Raw genomic sequence first — 20,961 nt, 5'->3', positions numbered from 1 at the left:
TAATTTAAAGTGACAATGTCTATGAGAATTCCTTGAATAATATTTTTAAGATAAAGGTTTGCTATTTTATGTCAGACTAAAGAATTTGGAAGCAAGGTAAGTTTGCCATAACTGAACACTTGGTCCCAGGCTTTCCTAATACTTTACTCTTTTGAAGTGTTTTCATGACTTTAAAAATGATGAAATGGATCACAAACCATCAGATTTTAAAAACCAGACATCGAAACTGAATGCTTTTTTCTCTTACCACCTTTTCTTGAAACTATTAGATGTCCTACAACATAAGAGAAAATAAAGTCAAGGTCAGGTGATAAAAGTATGTGTTTTAAGCTCCAAAGAAATTAGTTCCAAAGAGATTTTTGAAACCGAAAATTAAGGAATTAAAATTAAAACTAAATTAATTAAAATTAATTTTAAAACTAAAATTAAAACTAAAATTTAATTCCAATCAGGGTGATAATATATAGATGTCTGTTCAGTTTCCCGGTGCTTCAAATAGGATTAACATTGCATTAGAGCAACAAACTTCACTGTCCCAGGAGAAAAGGATTTCTGGAGCCCAGAGTACTAATCTCTTACCTGAGTGGGGCTTCAGAGGGAGGACGCCATGCTGCACCGCCTCTCATACTGAAGTTTACCTCTGGTAATGGGTTTTCCACACAGAAGATCACATGGGGTGAATCTCATAATTCATGAAAAACAGCCCAAAGTACTAGTAATTTAGGAAGTTTTATTTATTTGAAAGGGTTTTCCTTTCAGGGGAACTTCTCGGTAAGACCAAGCAAATTATGTACTTCTCTTTGGTAAATTACAATTCACACTGGCACAATAAACACACAGTAACTCATCTACTCTGTTGAATTTTATTCCCACAAATCCAGTTGAGCCTTTGTTTTATTTCTAAAAGTTTAAGGAAGGTCTAGTCTACCAGTTATAAAAATGAAAACCAGTTAGAATTCTAAATATAAACAGATTATTTACATTAGTTTATAAAAATAGATTTGAGTTTAGGAAAAGTTAAACAACTAGTAATTTTCACTTCAGCTCATGAGGCATAATAAATTCCTCCATTTTCAAGGCTGACCCTGTTTTCTTGGTTAGCAATGTCACTTTAGGCCTTGGGGGCCAGGGGGGTGCAGAGTTTAAGTAATCATTTAACTGATCTCTAATGTTTCTGACTAAGTTACTGACTAAAAGAAACTAATCTTTATATATAACCAGTGATAGCTTAAAAGTAATGTTCTAACCTTTCCAAAGATTCTTGATGCCACTTATACTACTATACTGTATCAATTCGCTTTCTAGCTATGGATAATATTTTTATTCCTTTGAAAATTTGTATTAAAACTGTAATTTGTCTGGGGAAAACCTAACTACATACAGTTTTATCAGGGCATTCCTGGACTAGCAGATAATATTAGTTCATCTAATACATCTGGAACTAATTGATAAATTTATATAAAAAGTGCAAAATCCAATGTAATCACAGCAACTAAATGACATTTATTAAGGAAAAGAATTAAAAACCATTTTTTTCTAAAGAAGGCATTTTTTAAAAAGTTAAATAAATTTTGTCCTCTTCCTATTTGGGCAAAACAACTTCACAGGGCAGACAGCATTCCCTTAAGCGAGTCCATAAAACAGTGGTTCCCAAATACACTGGAGTGAAATGAGAAAAATAAGAACAATGTAGTGTTTTTTCAAAAAGCTACATTTATTCCATTTAAAGGACTATCTCTTGTTCTGAGATTGTCCTTTTATGAAAAAAAAGGGGTGATAATACAGTGACTTCTTTCAGATTACTTGGCAAAATAAATTGGCAACTCTGTCAATCCCCACAATTTTTGGAAGTATTACTGGTCCATGAAACCCAAAAAGTCTGGGAACCACTGCCATTTAAAGACTTGTTTTTTGCATGTTGTTAACAACTGTTAAATGGAAAAAAGCTGCGGTCAGATGTCTGGGAAATAATATTACAGAATGTCACATGATCATGTGAATTATGGCAAGTATGCTCCATTCCCCAAACTTGGACCACTGTACACATTCACACCCACTGTTCATTGGAAAGACATAAAAATCTGAAGTGAACAATTCCTCTGACTTTGGAATTGCAACAATTTTCTTCAAATGATGTTGATGTTAGCATTTCAACAGAGTCTGGCCTATGACTTAGCCGAAGCTAAGGAAACTAAGGAAATGGTATAATCAGCAACATTATCAATATTAAACTTTTAATATCAAATACATTTTTGTACATTACTAATTTATATAATTATAAAACAAACTTCAAAAGCTCCATAAAATCAGTAAGGAAAAAGCCCTTACTGAATATTATATAAACTTTAGATGTTACCAGGTGTGATTTCAGGAAAAGACATTGGTTTTTTTTTTTTATACAAATTATCTACAAAACAGTGTGGTATAAATGATATTTGAATTTTACAATAATGTGGCTACAATTTGCCCATTACTCTTTCATAGGTGTCAGTACCTTCAAAGTTCATTTCCATTCACACATTTCTGCTGTTGAAGCCTGGTTCTTCTTAAAGACTCTAGCTGCTTTGCTCTTAGCCATCGTTCTCTTGACAGTGTTGTCTGACCAGCACTGAGAGACAGAAACCTGGTTTGAAATACAGAAACAAATTTAAGTCTAGACCTAGAATAATGACTTTTTTTTTTTTAAGACCTACTGGTTTGTAAGTTTTTTTTAATACTGTTGTGGGAGACAAGACCATCTGGTAACTACAGAACTGAAAAGCCAAGTGAGACTTCTACAAAGGAATACTTTAAGAGTCATATTTGGAGGGCGATTCCCTCTTTGAAGTGTGGAGAACAGGGAGCGTGCCTGGTCCACTGAGGTGATCCCTGGCCACTGACTCCCCCTCAGTGAGTCATTTCACAAGGGATTTTTAGAAGGAAAAAGTTCATTTCCATTTTTATAAGTCTGCCTCAGTTATCCTAAATAAGCAGATTTATCCACAGCTCACTGAAAAGGCAATCGTGGACATGTACACTCACCGAGCTACAATGAGCAACTGGTGGAGATCGTCGGCAGTGATGCTCTGGGGGTCGTTCTTGCGCATCTCCACAAAATCATCTTCCACTGCCTTTATCAAAACAGTAAATGAACTTTAAAATTATTCCTTATGAGGAAACGACATTTGCATTTTGTAGGGAAAAGGAAGGTAACATGGTGCCTTGCCTGATGTGAAAATGAGGAAGTCAGCCCTGCATCTTAGACAAATGAGGTAATATGGGTAAAAGGACTGAAAACCAAACTTTACACATAAGTTACACCACTGAGGAAAGTACTCTAAACAAAGTAACAAAACTCAAGATTCATTTGAGAACACCAGACAAACAGATAAAAGCCAGCAACGTGCACAGCAAACATGATGCCTTTAAACACAGGGAAGAGAGATGTCAGCAAAAACCGCCAAGTAAAGGACCTCTGAAAATCCTCACCACCATTAAAGGGAACAAGAACACTGGCAAAAATGATCAAAATCAGCTTCTTCAAAACTCTAGACATTAACCAGATGCTTGAAACAATTCGGGGAGCATTTTTTCAAGAAAGATATGAAGAACAGTGACCTTTGAGACATTTAAATTTGCCCTATTCCTCTACCCACCTCCAAGCAGCCCTGAAAACAGACAGCCTGACAACCAATGGAGAGGGCTGTGGGGCTGGAGCTCTGTCAAAGCACCATTCCCAGAGAACTGTCATTATTTGACTATCTGGTGGTTCCCAGGAAGAATCCATTTGCAAGCCTGTCTTTATTTAACCTGACTTGGCACTTGCCCACTGAATAGCCTATTCTCCCAGAGAGTTTATCAAAAACAATCAGAAGCAACTACTGATCATCTTAGCCATCCCAGACATTGGGTAACAGTTGGGGCAAACAGCAGGCTAACCAAAACCATTAAAAAGAAAATCTAGGGAATGAGAGAGATTGGTTCAAGACGGCGGAGTAGATGGACATGCACTCACTCCCTCTTGCGAGAACACTGGAATCACAACTAACTGCTGAACAATCAGCGACAGGAAGACACTGGAACTCACCAAAAAAGATACCCCACAACCAAAGACAAAGGAGAAGCCACAATGAGACGGTAGGAGGGGCGCAATCACAATAAAATCAAATCCAGAAACTGCTGGGTGGGTGACTCACAGACTGGAGAACACTTATACCACAGAAGTCCACCCACTGGAGTGAAGGTTCTGAGCCCCACGTCAGGCTTCCAACCTGAGGGTCCGACAAGGGAGGAGGAATTCCCAGAGAATCAGACTTTGAAGGCTAGCAGGATTTGACTGCAGGACTTCGACAGGACTGGGGGAAACAGACTCCACTCTTGGAGGGCACACACAAAGTAGTGTGCACATCGGGACCCAGGGGAAGGAGCAGTGACCCCAGGAGAGACTGAACCAGACCTACCTGCTAGTGTGGGAGGGTCTTGTGCAGAGGCAGGGGGTGGCTGTGTCTCACCATGAGGACAAGGACACTGACAGCAGAAGTTCTGGGAAATACTCCTTGGCCTGAGCCCTCCCAGAGTCTGTCATTAGCACCACCAAAAAGCCCAGGTAGGCTCCAGTGTTGGGTCGCCTCAGGCCAAACAACCAACAGGGAGGGAACCCAGCACCACCCATCAGCAGAAAAGCAGATTAAAGTTTTACTGAGCCCTGCCCACCAGAGCAACGTCCAGCTCTACCCACCACCAGTCCCTTCCATCAGGAAACTGCCACAAGCCTCTTAGATAGCCTTATCCACCAGAGGGCAGACAGCACAACCAAGAAGAACTACAACCCTGCAGCCTGTGGAACAAAAACCACATTCACAGAAAGATAGACAAGATGAAAAGGCAGCAGGCTACATACCAGATGAAGGAAAAAGATAAAACCCCAGAAAAACAACTAAATGAAACGGAGATAGGCAACGCTGCAGAAAAAGAATTCAGAATAATGCCAGTAAAGATGATCGAGGACCTCAGAAAAAGAATGGAGGAAAGATCGAGAAGATGCAAGAAATGTTTAACAAAGACCTAGAAGAATTAACAAACAAACAGAGATGAACAATACAATAACTGAAATGAAAAATACACTAGAAGGAATCAATAGGAGAATAACTGAGGCAGAAGAACGGATAAGTGACCTGGAAGACAGAATGGTGGAATTCACTGCTGCAGAACAGAATAAAGAAGAAAGAATGAAAAGAAATGAAGACAGCCTAAGAGACCTCTGGGACAACAGTAAACGCAACAACATTCACATTATAGGGGTCCCAGAAGGAGAAGAGAGAGAGAAAGGACCCGAGAAAATATTTGAAGAGATTATAGTTGGAAACTTCCCTAACGTGGGAAAGGAAATAGCCACCCAAGTCCAGGAAGCACAGAGAGTCCCAGGCAGGATAAACCCAAGGAGAAACACGCCGAGACACATAGTAATCAAACTGGCAAAAATTAAAGACAAAGAAAAATTATTGAAAGCAACAACAGAAAAACGACAAATAACATACAAGGGAACTCCCATAAGGTTAACAGCTGATTTCTCAGCAGAAACTACAAGCCAGAAGGGAGTGGCATGACACATTTAAAGTGATGAAAGGGAAGAGCCTACAACCAAGATTACTCTACCCGGCAAGGATCTCATTCAGATTCAATGGAGAAATCTAAAGCTTTACAGACAAGCAGAAGCTAAGAGAATTCAGCACCACCAAACCAGCTCTACAACAAATGCTAAAGGAACTTCTCTAAGTGGGAAACACAAGAGAAGGAAAGGACCTACAAAAACAAACCCAAAACAATTAAGAAAATGGTCATAGGAACATACATATTGATAATTACCTTAAACATGAATGGATTAAATGCTCCAACCGAAAGACACAGGCTTGCTGAATGGATACAAAAACAAGACCCATCTATATATATGCTGTCTACAAGAGATCCACTTCAGACCTAGGGACACATACAGACTGAAAGTGAGGGGATGGAAAAAGATATTCCATGCAAATGGAAATCAAAAGAAAGCTGGAGTAGCAATACTCATATCAGATAAAATAGACTTTAAAATAAAGAATGTTACAAGAGGCAAGGACGGACACTACATAATGATCAAGGGATCAATCCAAGAAGATATAACAATTATAAATAGATATGCACACAACATAGGAGCACCTCAATACATAAGACAACTGCTAACAGCTATAAAAGAGGAAATCAACAGTAACACAATAATAGTGGGGGACTTTAACACCTCATTTACACCAATGGACAGATCATCCAGACAGAAAATTAATAAGGAAACACGAGCTTTAAATGACACAATAGACCAGATAGATTTAATTGATATTTATAGAACCTTCCATCCAAAAACAGCAGATTACACTTTCTTCTCAACTGCACATGGAACATCCTCCAGGATAGATCACATCTTGGGTCACAAATCAACCCTCAGTAAATTTAAGAAAACTGAAATCATATCAAGCATCTTTTCTGACCACAACACTATGAGATTAGAAATGAATTACAGGGAAAAAACTGTAAAAAACACGAATACATGGAGGCTAAACAATATGTTACTAAATAACCAAGAGATCACTGAAGAAATCAAAGAGGAAATCAAAAAATACCTAGAGACAAATTACAATGAAAACACGACGATCCAAAACCTATGGGATGCAGCAAAAGCAGTTCTAAGAGGGAAGTTTAGAGCTATACAAGTCTACCTCAAGAAACAAGAAGAATCTCAAATAAACAATCTAACCTTACACCTAAAGGAACTAGAGAAAGAAGAACAAACAAAACCCAAAGTTAGCAGAAGAAAAGAAATCATAAAGATCAGAGCAGAAATAAATGAAACAGAAACAGAGAAAACAATAGCAAAGATCAATAAAACTAAAAGCTGGTTCTTTGAGAAGATAAACAAAATTGATAAACCTTTAGCCAGACTCATCAAGGAAAAGATGGAGAGGACTCAAATGAATAAAATTAGAAATGAAAGGGAGAAGTTACAACAGACACAGCAGAGGTACAAAGCATCCTAAGAGGCTACTACAAGCAATTCTATGCCAATAAAATGGACAACCTGGAAGAAATGGACAAATTCTTAGAAAGGTATAACCTTCCAAGACTGAACCAGGAAGAATAGACAAATTCTTAGAAAGGTATAACCTTCCAAGACTGAACCAGGAAGAAATAGAAAATATGAACAGACCAATCACAAGTAATGAAAATGAAACTGTGATTAAAAATCTTCCAACAAACAAAAGTCCAGGACCAGAAGGCTTCACAGGTGATTTCTACCAAACATTTGGAGAAGAGCTAACACCCATCCTTCTCAAACTCTTCCAAAAAACTGCAGAGGAAGGAACACTCCCAAGCTCATTCTATGAGGCCACCATCACCCTGATATCAAAACCAGACAGATACTACAAAAAAAGAAAATTACAGACCAATATCACTCATGAATACAGATGCAAAAATCCTCAACAAAATACTAGCAAACAGAATCCAACAACACATTAAAAGGATCATACACTGTGATCAAGTGGGATTTATCCCAGGGATGCAAGGATTCTTCAATATATGCAAATCAATCAATGTGACACACCCTATTAACAAATTGAAGGAAAAAAACATATGATCAGCTCAATAGATGCAGAAAAAGCTTTCAACAAAATTCAACATCCATTTATGATAAAAACTCTCCAGAAAGTGGGCGTAGAGGGAACCTACCTCAATATAATAAAGGCCATATATGACAAACCCACAGCAAACATCATTCTCAATGGTGAAAAACTGAAAGCATTTCCTCTGAGATCAAGAAAAAGACAAGGATGTCCACTCTCACCACTATTATTCAACACAGTTTTGGAAGTCCTAGCTACGGCAATCAGAGAAGAAAAAGAAATAAAAGGAATACAAATTGGAAAAGAAGAAGTAAAACTGTCACTGTTTGCAGATGACATGATACTATACATAGAGAATCCTAAAGATGTCACCAGAAAACTAGAAAACTACTCAAGCTAATCAATGAATTTGGTAAAGTTGCAGGATACAAAATTAATGCACAGAAATCTCTTGCATTCCTATACACTAATGATGAAAAATCTGAAAGAGAAATTATGGAAACACTCCCATTTACCACTGCAACAAAAAGAATAAAATACCTACGAATAAACCTACTTACAGACACAAAAGACCTGTATGCAGAAAACTACAAAACACTGCTGAAAGAAATTAAAGATGCTACAAACAGATGGAGACATAGACCATGTTCTTGGATGGGAAGAATCAATATTGTGAAAATGACTATACTACCCAAAGCCATCTACAGATTCAGTGCAATCCCTATCAAATTACCAATGACATTTTTTACAGAACTAGAGCAAAAAATCTTAAAATTTGCATGGAGACACAAAAGACCCCGAATAGCCAAAGCAGTCTTGAGGGAAAAAAACAGAGCTGGAGGAATCAGACTCCCTGACTTCAGGCTATACTACAAAGCTACAGTAATCAAGACAATACAGTACTGGCACAAAAACAGAAATATAGATCAAGGCAACAGGATAGAAAGCCCAGAGACAAACCCACACACCTATGGTTAACTCATCTATGACAAAGAGGCAAGGATATATAATGGAGAAAAGACAGTCTCTTCAATAAGTGGTGCTGGGAAAACTGGACAGCTACATGTAAAAGAATGAAATTAGAACACTCCCTAACACCATACACAAAAATAAACTCAAAATGGATTAAAGACCTAAATGTAAGACCGGACACCATAAAACTCTTAGAGGAAAACATAGGAAGAACACTCTTTGACATAAATCACAGCAAGATCTTTTCTCATCCACCTCCTAGAGTAATGGAAATAAAAACAAAAATAAACAAATGGGACCTAATGAAACTTCAAAGCTTTTGCACAGCAAAGGAAACTACAAAGAAGACAAAAAGGCAACCCTCAGAATGGGAGAAGATATTTGCAAACAAATCAACAGACAAAGGATTAATCTCCAAAATATATAAATAGCTCATTCAGCTCAATATTAAAGAAATAAACACCCCAATCCAAAAATGGGCAGAAGACCTAAATAGACATTTCTCCAAAGAAGACATACAGATGGCCAAGAAGCACATGAAAAGCTGCTCAACATCACTAATTATTAGGGAAATGCAAATCAAAACTACAATGAGGTATCACCTCACATCAGTTAGAATGGGCATCATCAGAAAATCTACAAAGAACAAATGCTGGAGAGGGTGTGGAGAAAAGGGAACCCTCCTGCACTGTTGATGGGAATGCAAACTGATACAGCCACTATAGAGAACAGTATGGAGGTTTCTTAAAAAACTAAAAATAGAATTAGCATATGACCCAGCAATCCCACTACTGGGCATATACCCAGAGAAAACCATAATTCAAAAAGGCACATGCACCCCAGTGTTCACTGCAGCACTATTTACAATAGCCAGGACATGGAAGCAACCTAAATGCCAATCAACAGACGAATGGATAAAGGAGATGTGGTACATATATACAATGGAATATTACTCAGCCATAAAAAGGAACGAAATTGGGGCATTTGTAGAGACATGGATGCATCTAGAGACTGTCATACAGAGTGAAGTCAGTCAGAAAGAGAAAGACAAATATTGTATATTAACGCATATATGTGGAACCTAGAAAATGGTACAGATGAACCGGTTTGCAGGGCAGAAATTGAGACACAGAAGTAGAGAACAAACATATGGACACCAAGGGGGGAAAGTGGCGGGGTGGTGGTGTGATGAATTGGGAGATTGGGATTGATATATATACACTAATATATATAAAATGGATAACTAATAAGAACCTGCTGTATAAAAAAATAAAATTCAAAAGTCACTGTGGAAAAAAAATAACCAACAACCAAACCAAAAAAAAAAAGAAAAAAAAAGAAAATCTGGGGAATGAGATATCCTTAGGGGGATCTGGAGGGGGAGGAATACACATATATATGTATATATATATATATATATATACACACACACATATGCATATATATGTATATATACATATATACACACACGTATATATACACCTATACACATATACATATACACACCCACACACACATATGTGTGTATATCTATCCCTGACCACCAGGAATTTAGAAGGTCACATGCATGCACAGGGCTGGGCGCATGCTCAGAAGATCTGAGCCTGAGCAGGCAGGCCATAAACTCTCACTGCTGAACAACCTTGAGGCTCTGTGCAAGCAGAAGGCAAAGGCTACGGGGCAGCTGTAAACTTCATGGCTGAGTGTTAAAGGATTGCCGCAACATGGATACAGAGTCCCTTAGCTTAGACTGGGAGACTGCTTCCAGGCATCTAAGGAAATTAAATTTCTATCCAATCACTGCCCACTGAGCTAACCAAGACAAGACTTCAGTGCCCACATACAACTAAGAATACAGACTTTTAAAAATCAGTTCAGAAAAGTCACTAAACAACAAAGAGCAACAACAACAAACCCTGGGGGGGCAGGTGGGGAGGGGGCAGAATCTGCCAGAGCAGAGTTGCCAAATTATATTATTTAAAGCACCTGGTTTGGACTTCCCTGGTGGCGCAGTGGTTAAGAATCTGCCTGCCAATGCAGGGAACACAGGTTCGAGCCCTGGTCTGGGAAGATCCCCCATGCCGTGGAGCAACTAAGCCCGTGCACCACAACTACTGAGCCTGTGCTCTAGAGCCCGCAAGCCACAACTACTGAAGCCCACGCGCCTAGAGCCCGTGTTCTGCAACAAGAGAACCCACCCAATGAGAAGCTTGTGCACCACAACAAAGAGTAGCCCCCACTCTCCGCAACTAGAGAAAAGCCCGCACGCAGCAACAAAGACCCAACACAGCCAAAAATAAATAAAATAACTAGATTTAAAAAAAAATCATCTATAAAACACCTGGTTTTCAATACAAAAAGTAGGAGAAATACAAAGAGACAAGAATGTGTAGCCCCCTTCATTGGAAATAAGAAGTCCTTGAGGAAACTTAAATATTGGAATTACTACACAAAGACTTTAAATTAGCTATTTTAAATATATTCAAAGAACTAAAGGAAACCATGAATAAAGAACTTTAAGTATGAGAATGATGTCTCACCAAAGAGAAAACACCAGTAAAGCGATAGAAATTATTTAAAAAGCAAACAGAAATTCTGAAGTTGAAAAATACAACTTAAATTAAAAATTCACTTAAAAGGCAGAAGAAAGATTCAGCAAATCTGTAGATAGGCTGACCAAAATTATCTGGTCTGTGGAACAGAAAGCAAAAAGAATGAGGAAAACTGAACAGAGCCTCAAAGACCTGTGGGACACCATCAAGTGTACCACATACATACATGGGAGTGCCACAGAGGAGAAAGGGGCAGAAAGAAACTTAGAGAAATAATGGTCAAAAAGTTACCAAATGTCTTGAAAACTCCCCCCAAATGTGCATTAATCTGCACATCCAAGGAGCTCAATAAATTGCAAGTAGGATAAACTCAAAGAGATCCATACGTAGACACATTACAGCTAAACTGTCAAAAGCCAAAGAGAGAATCTTGAAAGGACAAGAGAAAAATGACTCATTGTGTACAAAGAACCCTCAATGGAAACTGACTTCTCAGAAAATCCAGAAGGCAGTTGGTGGACTTAAAAGTGCTGAAAGAACAAGCCTATGAACCAAGAATTCTACATCCAGCAAAATTAGTCTCCAAAAATTAAGGAGAAATTAAGACATTCCCAGGTAAGCAAAAACTGAGAATGTGTCACAAGCAGAGCTCCCCCATAAAAAATACTGAGAAATACGAAAGAGAGTTCTCCAGGCTAAAGTGAAAGTAACTTGGATCCACATGAAGATCACTGGTAAAGGTAACTACACAGGTAAATATAAAAGGTAGTATAAATGTCTTTAAAGACAACTGCATAAAGCAATAATTATAAATGTGTTGACAGACGTATCAATGTATAAAGACGTAATGTGAATGATAATAAAGCACAAAGGAGCGGAGAAGGAATGGAAGTATAAAGGAGCAAAGCTTTTGCATACTATTGTGATTAAACTGGCATAATCCTAAATTAATCCCAGATTATCATAGTTAAGATGTTAATGTAGCTCCCAGGGCAACTACTAAAGAAAAAAACTATGTCATAAAAGAAAAGACATGGAAATTAAAATTGTACACTAGAAATATCTATTTCAAACAAAAGAAGACAATAATGGAGGAATAGAGGAACAAAAAAGACATATGACACAGAAAACAAATAGCAAGTTTACCTTATCAGTAATTACAGTAAATGTAAATTGATTAAATATCCCAATTCAACATAGGGAAATCCTTTGTTTTAACCCAAACACACCTTGGTTATTTCATCAGATATGCTATAATCCAGGAACCTCAAAAGGGTCAGATAAATGCGGAATTTATTCAGCACAGAAGGCAGCACCGCGGAGAGAAGGCTGTTCATGTACTCCTCCATGTTTGGTGGAATTAGCTGTGGCTGTAAGTGGATCTGGCAGTCTGCCTAAAATGAGAAACAGTACACATTATTTTCCAAGTTCCTAAATCAATCTAGAATTTCAGGGGGATGCATCATCTCTATCAGCCCCTAAGGGAATTAAATACAATTCATCATTAGGGGGAGGTCACTTTTTAATATTAATTTATATGCACTTAGAACTATCTCAGCAATAATTACATAAGTTAGCCATTTCTTGGTCACTTATGTTTCCTCAATGGTGTCAGTAAACATAAAAAGATAGTGAATCTCTAAAAAGCAGCTAATTAAAATGTTTTAGATGTTTCCTTAATCACGGAACATGTACTCTATTTCTTACTGAACTGCATTTCTAGAAACCACATATAGCAAATCACACTTTCCCACAGAAATTTACCATTGGGCCATTCATTCTCATTCACAGGCAGTTCCTCATATATCAAGGGTGAACATCATTATACAGAGCAACTATATGCCTTTTCAACAATTGGGCATACTTCTCATCATTAATGACTCAGACGTAAAAGCTCTCTTCATTAGTCACTGATGATTCACCAGAGCATTTCACCATAAAGCATAGAAATAATTACCAGGTGATTAGGAACATTTTAAAAAGAACCCTAAAATATTTCTCATGTAGGATTGGCAGAAAACAATGGAAGAGAGGCAGCAAGAACAAAGGTCTGGATGTTAATCAGGCAATTTACAGACAGTTTCTACTTTCTCTCCCTACATGTGGGAGTTTCTGCTGCCAAGAGTTTTCTTTGCTTGTCTTGTGATTTTCTTTACAGATACAAAGTTTTCATCCCAGAGAACAAAATAATCAGTTCCCTCATTAATAATCAGCAGCCACAACTTTGAAACAACTTATTAATAATAAGCAATACCAAGAAACAAAGCAAAAATATAGTTATCTTTCCAATATAACCTCCATCCATTTTAAAATGACCCTTCATTACCGGCAGGAGTGATCTCCCCTCCGAAGTAATAAAAACATTAATATTGCAGGGGAATTCCATCTGGTGGTAGTTGAAGTCATAATCCACCTTTTGCCAAGTTATTAGGTTGCTCAGGGCAGTCACATTATGAACACCTACAAAAACAAGGGAATAATTTTTCAGTAACTTGATTTTAATCACCTAACCAAATTAGTTTTGCTGACATTGATAATAAGACATGAGATTTCTACTGCTTTAAAAAAAGTATATGAGGCACTGTTCAATCTTCTAAATGTTCATTAATTAATAGGCTTCACAGATAATATCTGTCAAGCTAGACAAACATATTTCTGGAGCCAAGATTCCTCCCCCACCCACCCCAAATCTAATACCAAGCATCTGGTGTGCAATTAGATATAAAATAGTTCCCGATAAAAGTATGATTATTTTGTATGGGGCATCTTCACAGGGCTAAAATAATCTGGTAGAACCAAAACTATTTTTATACAGAGATAAGGTTACTGAATTTTACTGAATTTATACTCACCTTTGCCTTAATTCTACCCAGTCTACACTATTTTTTCTATTTTTACCTCTTGAACTTACCACCAGCAAAGTGTCTTCTTAATTCTCATCTGAGCATAGATAAAGCAATCTGCTTTCTTGTAATTTAATAACATGTTCCATAACTGAGGTTAGTGCGAGCCATCTGATCTACTAAATATTTTTTCAGAGATTCTTTGAAAAAAAATTTTTAAATCACATTGGCTGGTAAAAAATGTTTTATTAGATCTTTTCTACAACTTTTCTTTTGAGGTAATATAGGACTAAAGGCAAAACCTCCTCCCTTTTCAGCCTTTAAAAAGCTACCTGCTACTTACTTGGTGGATTATCATACTATTTTCAAACTATCACAAAACATAGTTGATGTACACAATTTATTTGTTAATGATATATGCTTTAACCAAATTCACAGACCAAGCCTTTGTCTTAAATACTTGTGAAGTGTGAATTTGTCTTTGTTCAGTTATTCCTTAGAAAATCATTACCACGCCTGGCTTTGCTGGGAGTTAGAAATGGAAGGACAACGTCCGTGCACACACCTGGCGTGTCCAGCTGCCCCTGTTCCAGGAGAGTTTCATCAATTACAAGAGAAGTATTGCTGGGCAGCTGGAGGAGCCCGCTGACCAAGCGATTGGCTGTGTAGTCTTTGTGGGGAATGAATTTCAAGTGGTTCATGTTCGCTATAGTCATCTGCAGATGAAAAGACTGCAAAGAGAAATTTTTTTAATGATCAAGGAACTAAGTTTCCCTCTTTTAAGAAAATATATATTTGGAGTTAAACACTACATTTTATAATGGAAAGAAAGAGCTTATTATTTCTAAGGGAGTAAGCAGTCTCATGGTTTCTTGAGCTCTTAGAAACAAAAATTTCTCCATCATAAGAATTTCTGATTCTATGAGCTGCTTTATTCTCAGCTGTCTTGTTCAGTATTCTTGAAGAATATTTTTTATTTTACCAGTGAACCAGAAACAAATGATAGACAACTGATATATATATCAAATATTCAGAGGCTTAACTTCTTTAACTGACCACAGGCTAACAAAACAGAAAATAAAATGTTTATTTACACATCAAGACGGAGAGAGAAAAGCTTAATTTTCCTCTGTGCTCCCTGAATTAAAATCACATTCACCAGTAAAGGTAAACATACAGTAGAAGTAGGAAATCATCCATACACAAATACGATATCTAAATCAGTGATCGCGAGAGGAGAGGACAAACACCAAACTATATTGCCCAAGGTGATCTACAAATTCAATGCAATCCCTATCAAATTACCAATGGCGTTTTTTTATAGAACTAGAAAAAATTTTTTTTAATTTGTATGGAAACACAAAAGACCCCAAATAGCCAAAGCAATCTTAAGAAAAATGGAGCTGGAGGAATCAGGCTCCCTGACTTCAGACTATACTACAAAGCTACTGTCATCAAAACAGTATGGTACTAGCACAAAACAAAAATATAGATCAATGGAACAGAATAGAAAGCCCAGAAATAAACCCACAAACATATGGTCAATTAATCTACAACAAAGGAGGCAAGAATATACCATGAAGAAATGACAGTCTCTTCAATAAGTGTTGCTGGGAAAACTGGACAGCCACATGTAAAAGAATGAATTAGAACATTCTCTAACACCATATAAAAAAATAAACTCAGAATGGATTAAAGACCTAAATGTAAGACTGGATACCATAAAACTCCTAGAGGAAAACATAGGCAGAACACTCTGACATAAATGGCAGCAATATCTTTTTTGGATCTGTCTCCTAGAGTAATGGAAATAAAAACAAAAATAAACAAATGGGACCTAATTAAACTTAAAAGCTTTTGCACAGCAAAGGAAACCATAAACAAAATGAAAAGACAACCTACAGAATGGGAGAAAATATTTGCAAATGACGCAACTGACAAGGGCCTAATTTCCAAAATATACAAACAGCTCATACAGCTCAGTATCAAAATAACAAACCCAATCAAAAAGTGGACATAGACCTAAGTAGGCATTTCTCCAGAGACGACATACACATGGCCAAAAGGCACATGAAAAGATGCTCAACATTGCTATTAGAGAAATGCAAATCAAAACTACAATGAGATGTCACCTCACACTGGTCAGAATGGCCATCAAAAAGTCTACAAATAATAAATGCTGGAGAGGGTGTGGAGAAAAGGGAACCCTCCTACACTGTTGGTGGGAATGTAAGTTGGTGCAGCCTCTATGGAAAACAGTACGGAGTTTCCTCAGAAAACTAAAAATAGAATTACCAAAGGATCCAGCAATCCCACTCCTGGGCATACAAACAAAACTCTAAATCAGAAAGATACATGCACCCCTTTGTTCATAGCAGCACTATTCACAATAGCCAAGACATGGAAACAACCTAAATGTCTATCAACAGATGAATGGATAAAGAAGATGTGGTACATATATACAATGGAATACTCAGCCATAAAAGCCAATGAAATAATGGCATTTGCAGCAACATGGATGGATCTAGAGATCATCATACTAAGTAAAGTAAGCCAGACAAAGACAAATATCATATGATATCACTTATATGTGGAATCTTAAAAAAAAAAAAAAGATACAAATGAACTTATATACAAAACAGAAGTAGACCCACAGACACAGAAAGCAAACTTATGGTTACCAAAGGGGAAAGGGTTGGGGGTTGGAGGGATAAATTAGGAGTTTGGGATTAACATAATACACTACTGCATATAAAACAGATAACCAACAGGGACCTACTGTATAGCACAGGGACGTATACTCAATATTTTGTAATAACCTATAAGGGAAAAGAATCTGAGAAAAAAATAGATATATATGTATGTGTAACTGAATCACTCTGCTGTACACCTGAAACACAACACTGTAAATCAACTGTACTTCAATTTTTTAAAAATTTGTGAACCACTATATTGTACACGTGTAACTTATATAATATTATATATCAACTATACTTCCATTTAAAAAATTTTTAATAAATTTTGAAAATAAAATAAAACATATCCATTCAGCATAGACAGCTGCAGACCTCTGAATAAATTGCTCCAAGGAGGCCTGAGGTGTGGAGGACTCCACACTATCATCAGCGCTGTGGGTCTCGGAACCTGCTCCACCCGGGAGACGCTGCCTCCTCACCCAGTCTCAGCAGTAGAAAATCAGTTAAGCCCACCTGCACCTCCCTCAGTCTTCCTGAGCCCACCACACTCAGTGCCCTCGGCACCCTGCGTTGTACTCCAGTACACTCTAGTGTACTCTACAATCACTCTGGACCATAAAGAAGTATGGGGCTTCCCTGGTGGCACAGTGGTTGAGAATCTGCCTGCCAATGTAGGGGACACGGGTTCGAGCCCTGGTCTGGGAAGATCCCACATGCCGCGGAGCAGCTAGGCCCGTGAGCCATAATTACTGAGCCTGCGCGTCTGGAGCCTGTGCTCTGCAACGAGAGGCCGCGACAGTGAGAGGGCCGCGCACCGCGATTTAGAGTGGCCCCCGCTTCCCACAACTAGAGAAAGCCCTCGCACAGAAACGAAGACCCAACACAGCCAAAAATAAATTAATTAATTAAGTAAAAAAAAAAAAAAAAAAAGAATAAAGAATAGATTAAAAAAAAAAAGTATGTGTGGTACAGGTGGAGACTGGGGTGGGGAAGGATGTCAAGGAAGAGAGAAGATGTATTTTCAAAATGCAGAGGATTTTTGCACTTTGGCTCAGTAATTCAAAGAAAGCGGGGCGCGGGGGGGGTGGTCATATTATAGATACAAGGAAATGACCCCAAAAGAAACAGAGTCTGTCAAAACAAAAGGTGGCATAGAGCAGGATGCAGCTCCATATAAGCAAAAGCAGGCCACTCACACTCACTGCTGCGAAAACTAAATAAGATATTAAAAAGGCAAGTGTTTAGAAAAAGTTCAGTGCTGGCTAGACACAAACATAAGAGTAATATAAGGGAGTGGGATATGGTAAAAATGAAACAGTAAACAAACCACTACAAAGTGATGTAGAACAAAAAGAACAAAATGGAAATACCTTACCATGCAAGAATCTTGAGTACTTTCCTCATATCACTTTCATACTTAAAAATATAATTCATGTCCCAAGTATGTGCTACTTAAATCTTGGCCTCAAGCTTTGAGTGGCCCTAGGCTGCCACTCAGACCTCACGTCCTACGCTCCCTCCCCAGCACTCATTCCATGGCAGTATACCGGCCCCTCGGGCTGGCGTTCCTCAAACATGCCCAGCACACCGCGCTCAGACCCTGAACTTGTTCCCTGCACAGGACAGACACTTTCCCCAACACGGCCCTGTGTCTTGATCCTGGGCTTGCATCAAATCTCTCCCTGAACTCCACCCTGGAGAGGGCTTCCCCAACACGCTGTACATGTCAGCAACTCCACCCTGGCCCAACCCCCAGCGCTCCCTATCCCCTTCCCCTGGGCCTTTACTGTTCTCCATGGCACTTCAGTGACATACTATATATGTTATTTATTATTTGTTGGTCTTCCACCACCAACAAAATGTGGTCCAGGGCACTCCCAGGGAGTTGCTGAAACCCCTTCAGTAATTTTCAAAATGTAGTCCAGGGCACTCCCAGGGAGTTGCTGAAACCCTTTTATGGGGTCCATGAGGTCAAAATCACACATGGATAAAAGATCCATTCAATGTGCAAGACAGACCAATGCATTTACGATAGCAGAGTATGAAAAGTTCATTGATGAGATTACAGATTTCACACAACTATCCTTGAAGAAAATGCCATATGCACAGTTTTGGTCTAGTATCAGAAGAATATGTACAGTTATCTGAAAATGCCATTAAAAGTCCTTCCTTTGCCAACTACTTTTTCATCTGTGTAAGGCCAGCATTCCTTCATATACTCCAGTCAAAACATCATGTTACGATAGACTGAATGCAGGAACAGATACGACAATCCAGCTGTCTTCTATTAATCCAGACACTAGAGAGACTGGCAAAAATTTAAAACAATGTCACTTTTATCACTAATATTTTTTTGTTTGGAAAAATGGCTATTTTTTACAAAAATATTTTACTTCTGTTCATATGTAATCGATTTTCAATGAATATTTTAATATGTTTTTAGTTTTAACTTCTAATATGGTAAATTGATAATAAAAACCCAAAAAACATCTCTTTGAGTTCTCAATAACTTTTTAACAGTGTAAAGTGAGTCAAGGAGAGTGAGAAATGTTGGTCTGTTTAGTCCACTGCTGTTTCTTAAGAGCCCAGAAGACAATAAACACTGGTTAAATGAATGATCTGTTTCAACCTCTTAAATTTCCAAAGTAAGAAGTGATTGGCATTGCCAGTCACACAACTAATTGGAAGCTATTACCCTGTCCCCAAGAGCTTACTACCACACAAACACTGCGTTCCAGATGTCCTGGCAAATAAAGGTAGCTTGACTTTCCGAACAGGAATTAAAACTGGGGCAGTAGAGATAAAGTTATTACCTCAACTAAAAGAATTATGCTCCTATAATTTAGAGTTTACTTAGATTTACGATTTTAAATCACACAAAGGATACCAAATTGTACAAACAAATTGGCATCAACGGAGAGTGCAATGTTAAGGGAGTTACTACAGTTGTGTTGTTACTTGAAGAAGCCTGTGCTAAGGCAATAAAGGAAACGTGAAATGTTTAGGAGTTAGTACATTTTAAATTATGAAACTAGGCAGGCTTTGTTTCCCCTTAATGAGGTCTGTTAACATCTCAAAGTTAAATATTTGGGTTGAATGAAAGACAATTAGATGGACGTTTAAAGTGTACTTAAGCTTATAATACATATTTATATTGATCTTACTGCTGGAACTAGATGTTGAATAATTCGATATAAGTGTTCCGTGAAGGTACTATTCCGTGGACACCCACTCAAGTTAACCGTAAATTTTCCTAGTGGAAGAACATCTCTTCTTGTATATCTAGAAAAAAAAAGATATCAACCAATAAGATACTCAGGTGATTTCCTGATCTCCATCAAAAAGCAAACGAAGAAAAATTAGCTTAATACTGTCATTAAAATTAAAGCAGATCACTCTGATCAGTTGTTTTTTTAATCAGAAACAACAATAAAAATAATAGCCAATATTTAAGTGCTGGGCACGTGCCAGGTACTGTTCTAAGTACTTAAATGCTTTCTCATTTAATTCCCAAACACTGTGAGGTAGGTATTATTATTTTCATTTTACAGATGAGAAACCTGAGACACAGAAATTTTAAGAAACACGCCCACATTCACATAGCCAGGAAGTGACAGAGCTGAATTTGAACCCAGGTAGTTTGGTTCCAGAGTCTATGCTCTCAACCATCATGTACTATCGTCTCAAATCCTACCTGAGGAAAGATTTGTAGTACAAAGATGTTTAGTGGAGGATTATTTAAACAGAGAAAAAGTAGGAAAACCTAACATTTAGGGAAAAAGTACAACTGTCTGTAATGAAATACTGCACAGCCATTAAGAGGTTCAAGAAGAATTATGATAGGAAACGCTTAACATAAATGATAAAAGCAAGATAATGATCTGTTTAGAGTATAATTGAGATCTAAGTAGGGATGGATACATATGTAAACAAAAAAAGATGATATGAACAGGTACCAAGATCTGTTAAGTGAGATCATCTTTAAGTGGTGAGATTACAGACAATTTCAATTTTCTTCTTTATGCTCTTGGAACTTGTTGAAGGCACACATGTTATTTTGAAATCAGAAAACAAAGAGCTGTAGTGAAGTGAAAGGGAGCGGGGCACAAGTCCACGGATACAAGTGAGATGTACACCCAATGGACCTCACAGAGCCTTGGGATGTATAAACAGAGAATTCAGAATGCAAAAAGGATAAAACAGCTCATTTTACTCATTGGCCAGGTTCTTTATCTGATTTTTGCTCTTAAATTTAAGGAGGTACAATCAA

The 20,961-nt window shown here is 37.7% G+C and overlaps 1 protein-coding gene across 2 annotated transcripts in view; it reads right to left on the bottom strand.

Annotated features, from left to right (window-relative positions):
* Positions 1-719: 719 nt before the first annotated feature.
* MCMBP (minichromosome maintenance complex binding protein) overlaps positions 720-20,961 on the bottom strand; it is a 69,605-nt gene continuing 49,363 nt past the window's right edge. For both annotated transcript variants that reach the window (XM_059899162.1, XM_059899163.1), the window contains exons 11-16: positions 19,856-19,973; positions 14,561-14,726; positions 13,479-13,612; positions 12,382-12,546; positions 3,022-3,110; positions 720-2,623 (exon numbers count right to left, since the gene is read on the bottom strand). In XM_059899162.1, the coding sequence (XP_059755145.1) occupies positions 2,497-2,623; positions 3,022-3,110; positions 12,382-12,546; positions 13,479-13,612; positions 14,561-14,726; positions 19,856-19,973 (799 nt within the window). In that variant the 3' untranslated portion in view covers positions 720-2,496. The remainder of the gene's footprint in view (positions 2,624-3,021; positions 3,111-12,381; positions 12,547-13,478; positions 13,613-14,560; positions 14,727-19,855; positions 19,974-20,961) is intronic.

This window comes from Balaenoptera ricei, chromosome 16, assembly GCF_028023285.1.
Source record: "Balaenoptera ricei isolate mBalRic1 chromosome 16, mBalRic1.hap2, whole genome shotgun sequence".
Classification (NCBI taxonomy): domain Eukaryota; kingdom Metazoa; phylum Chordata; class Mammalia; order Artiodactyla; family Balaenopteridae; genus Balaenoptera; species Balaenoptera ricei.
Note: the sequence above shows the minus strand (reverse complement) of the source record. Positions and strands in the feature narration are given on the sequence as shown.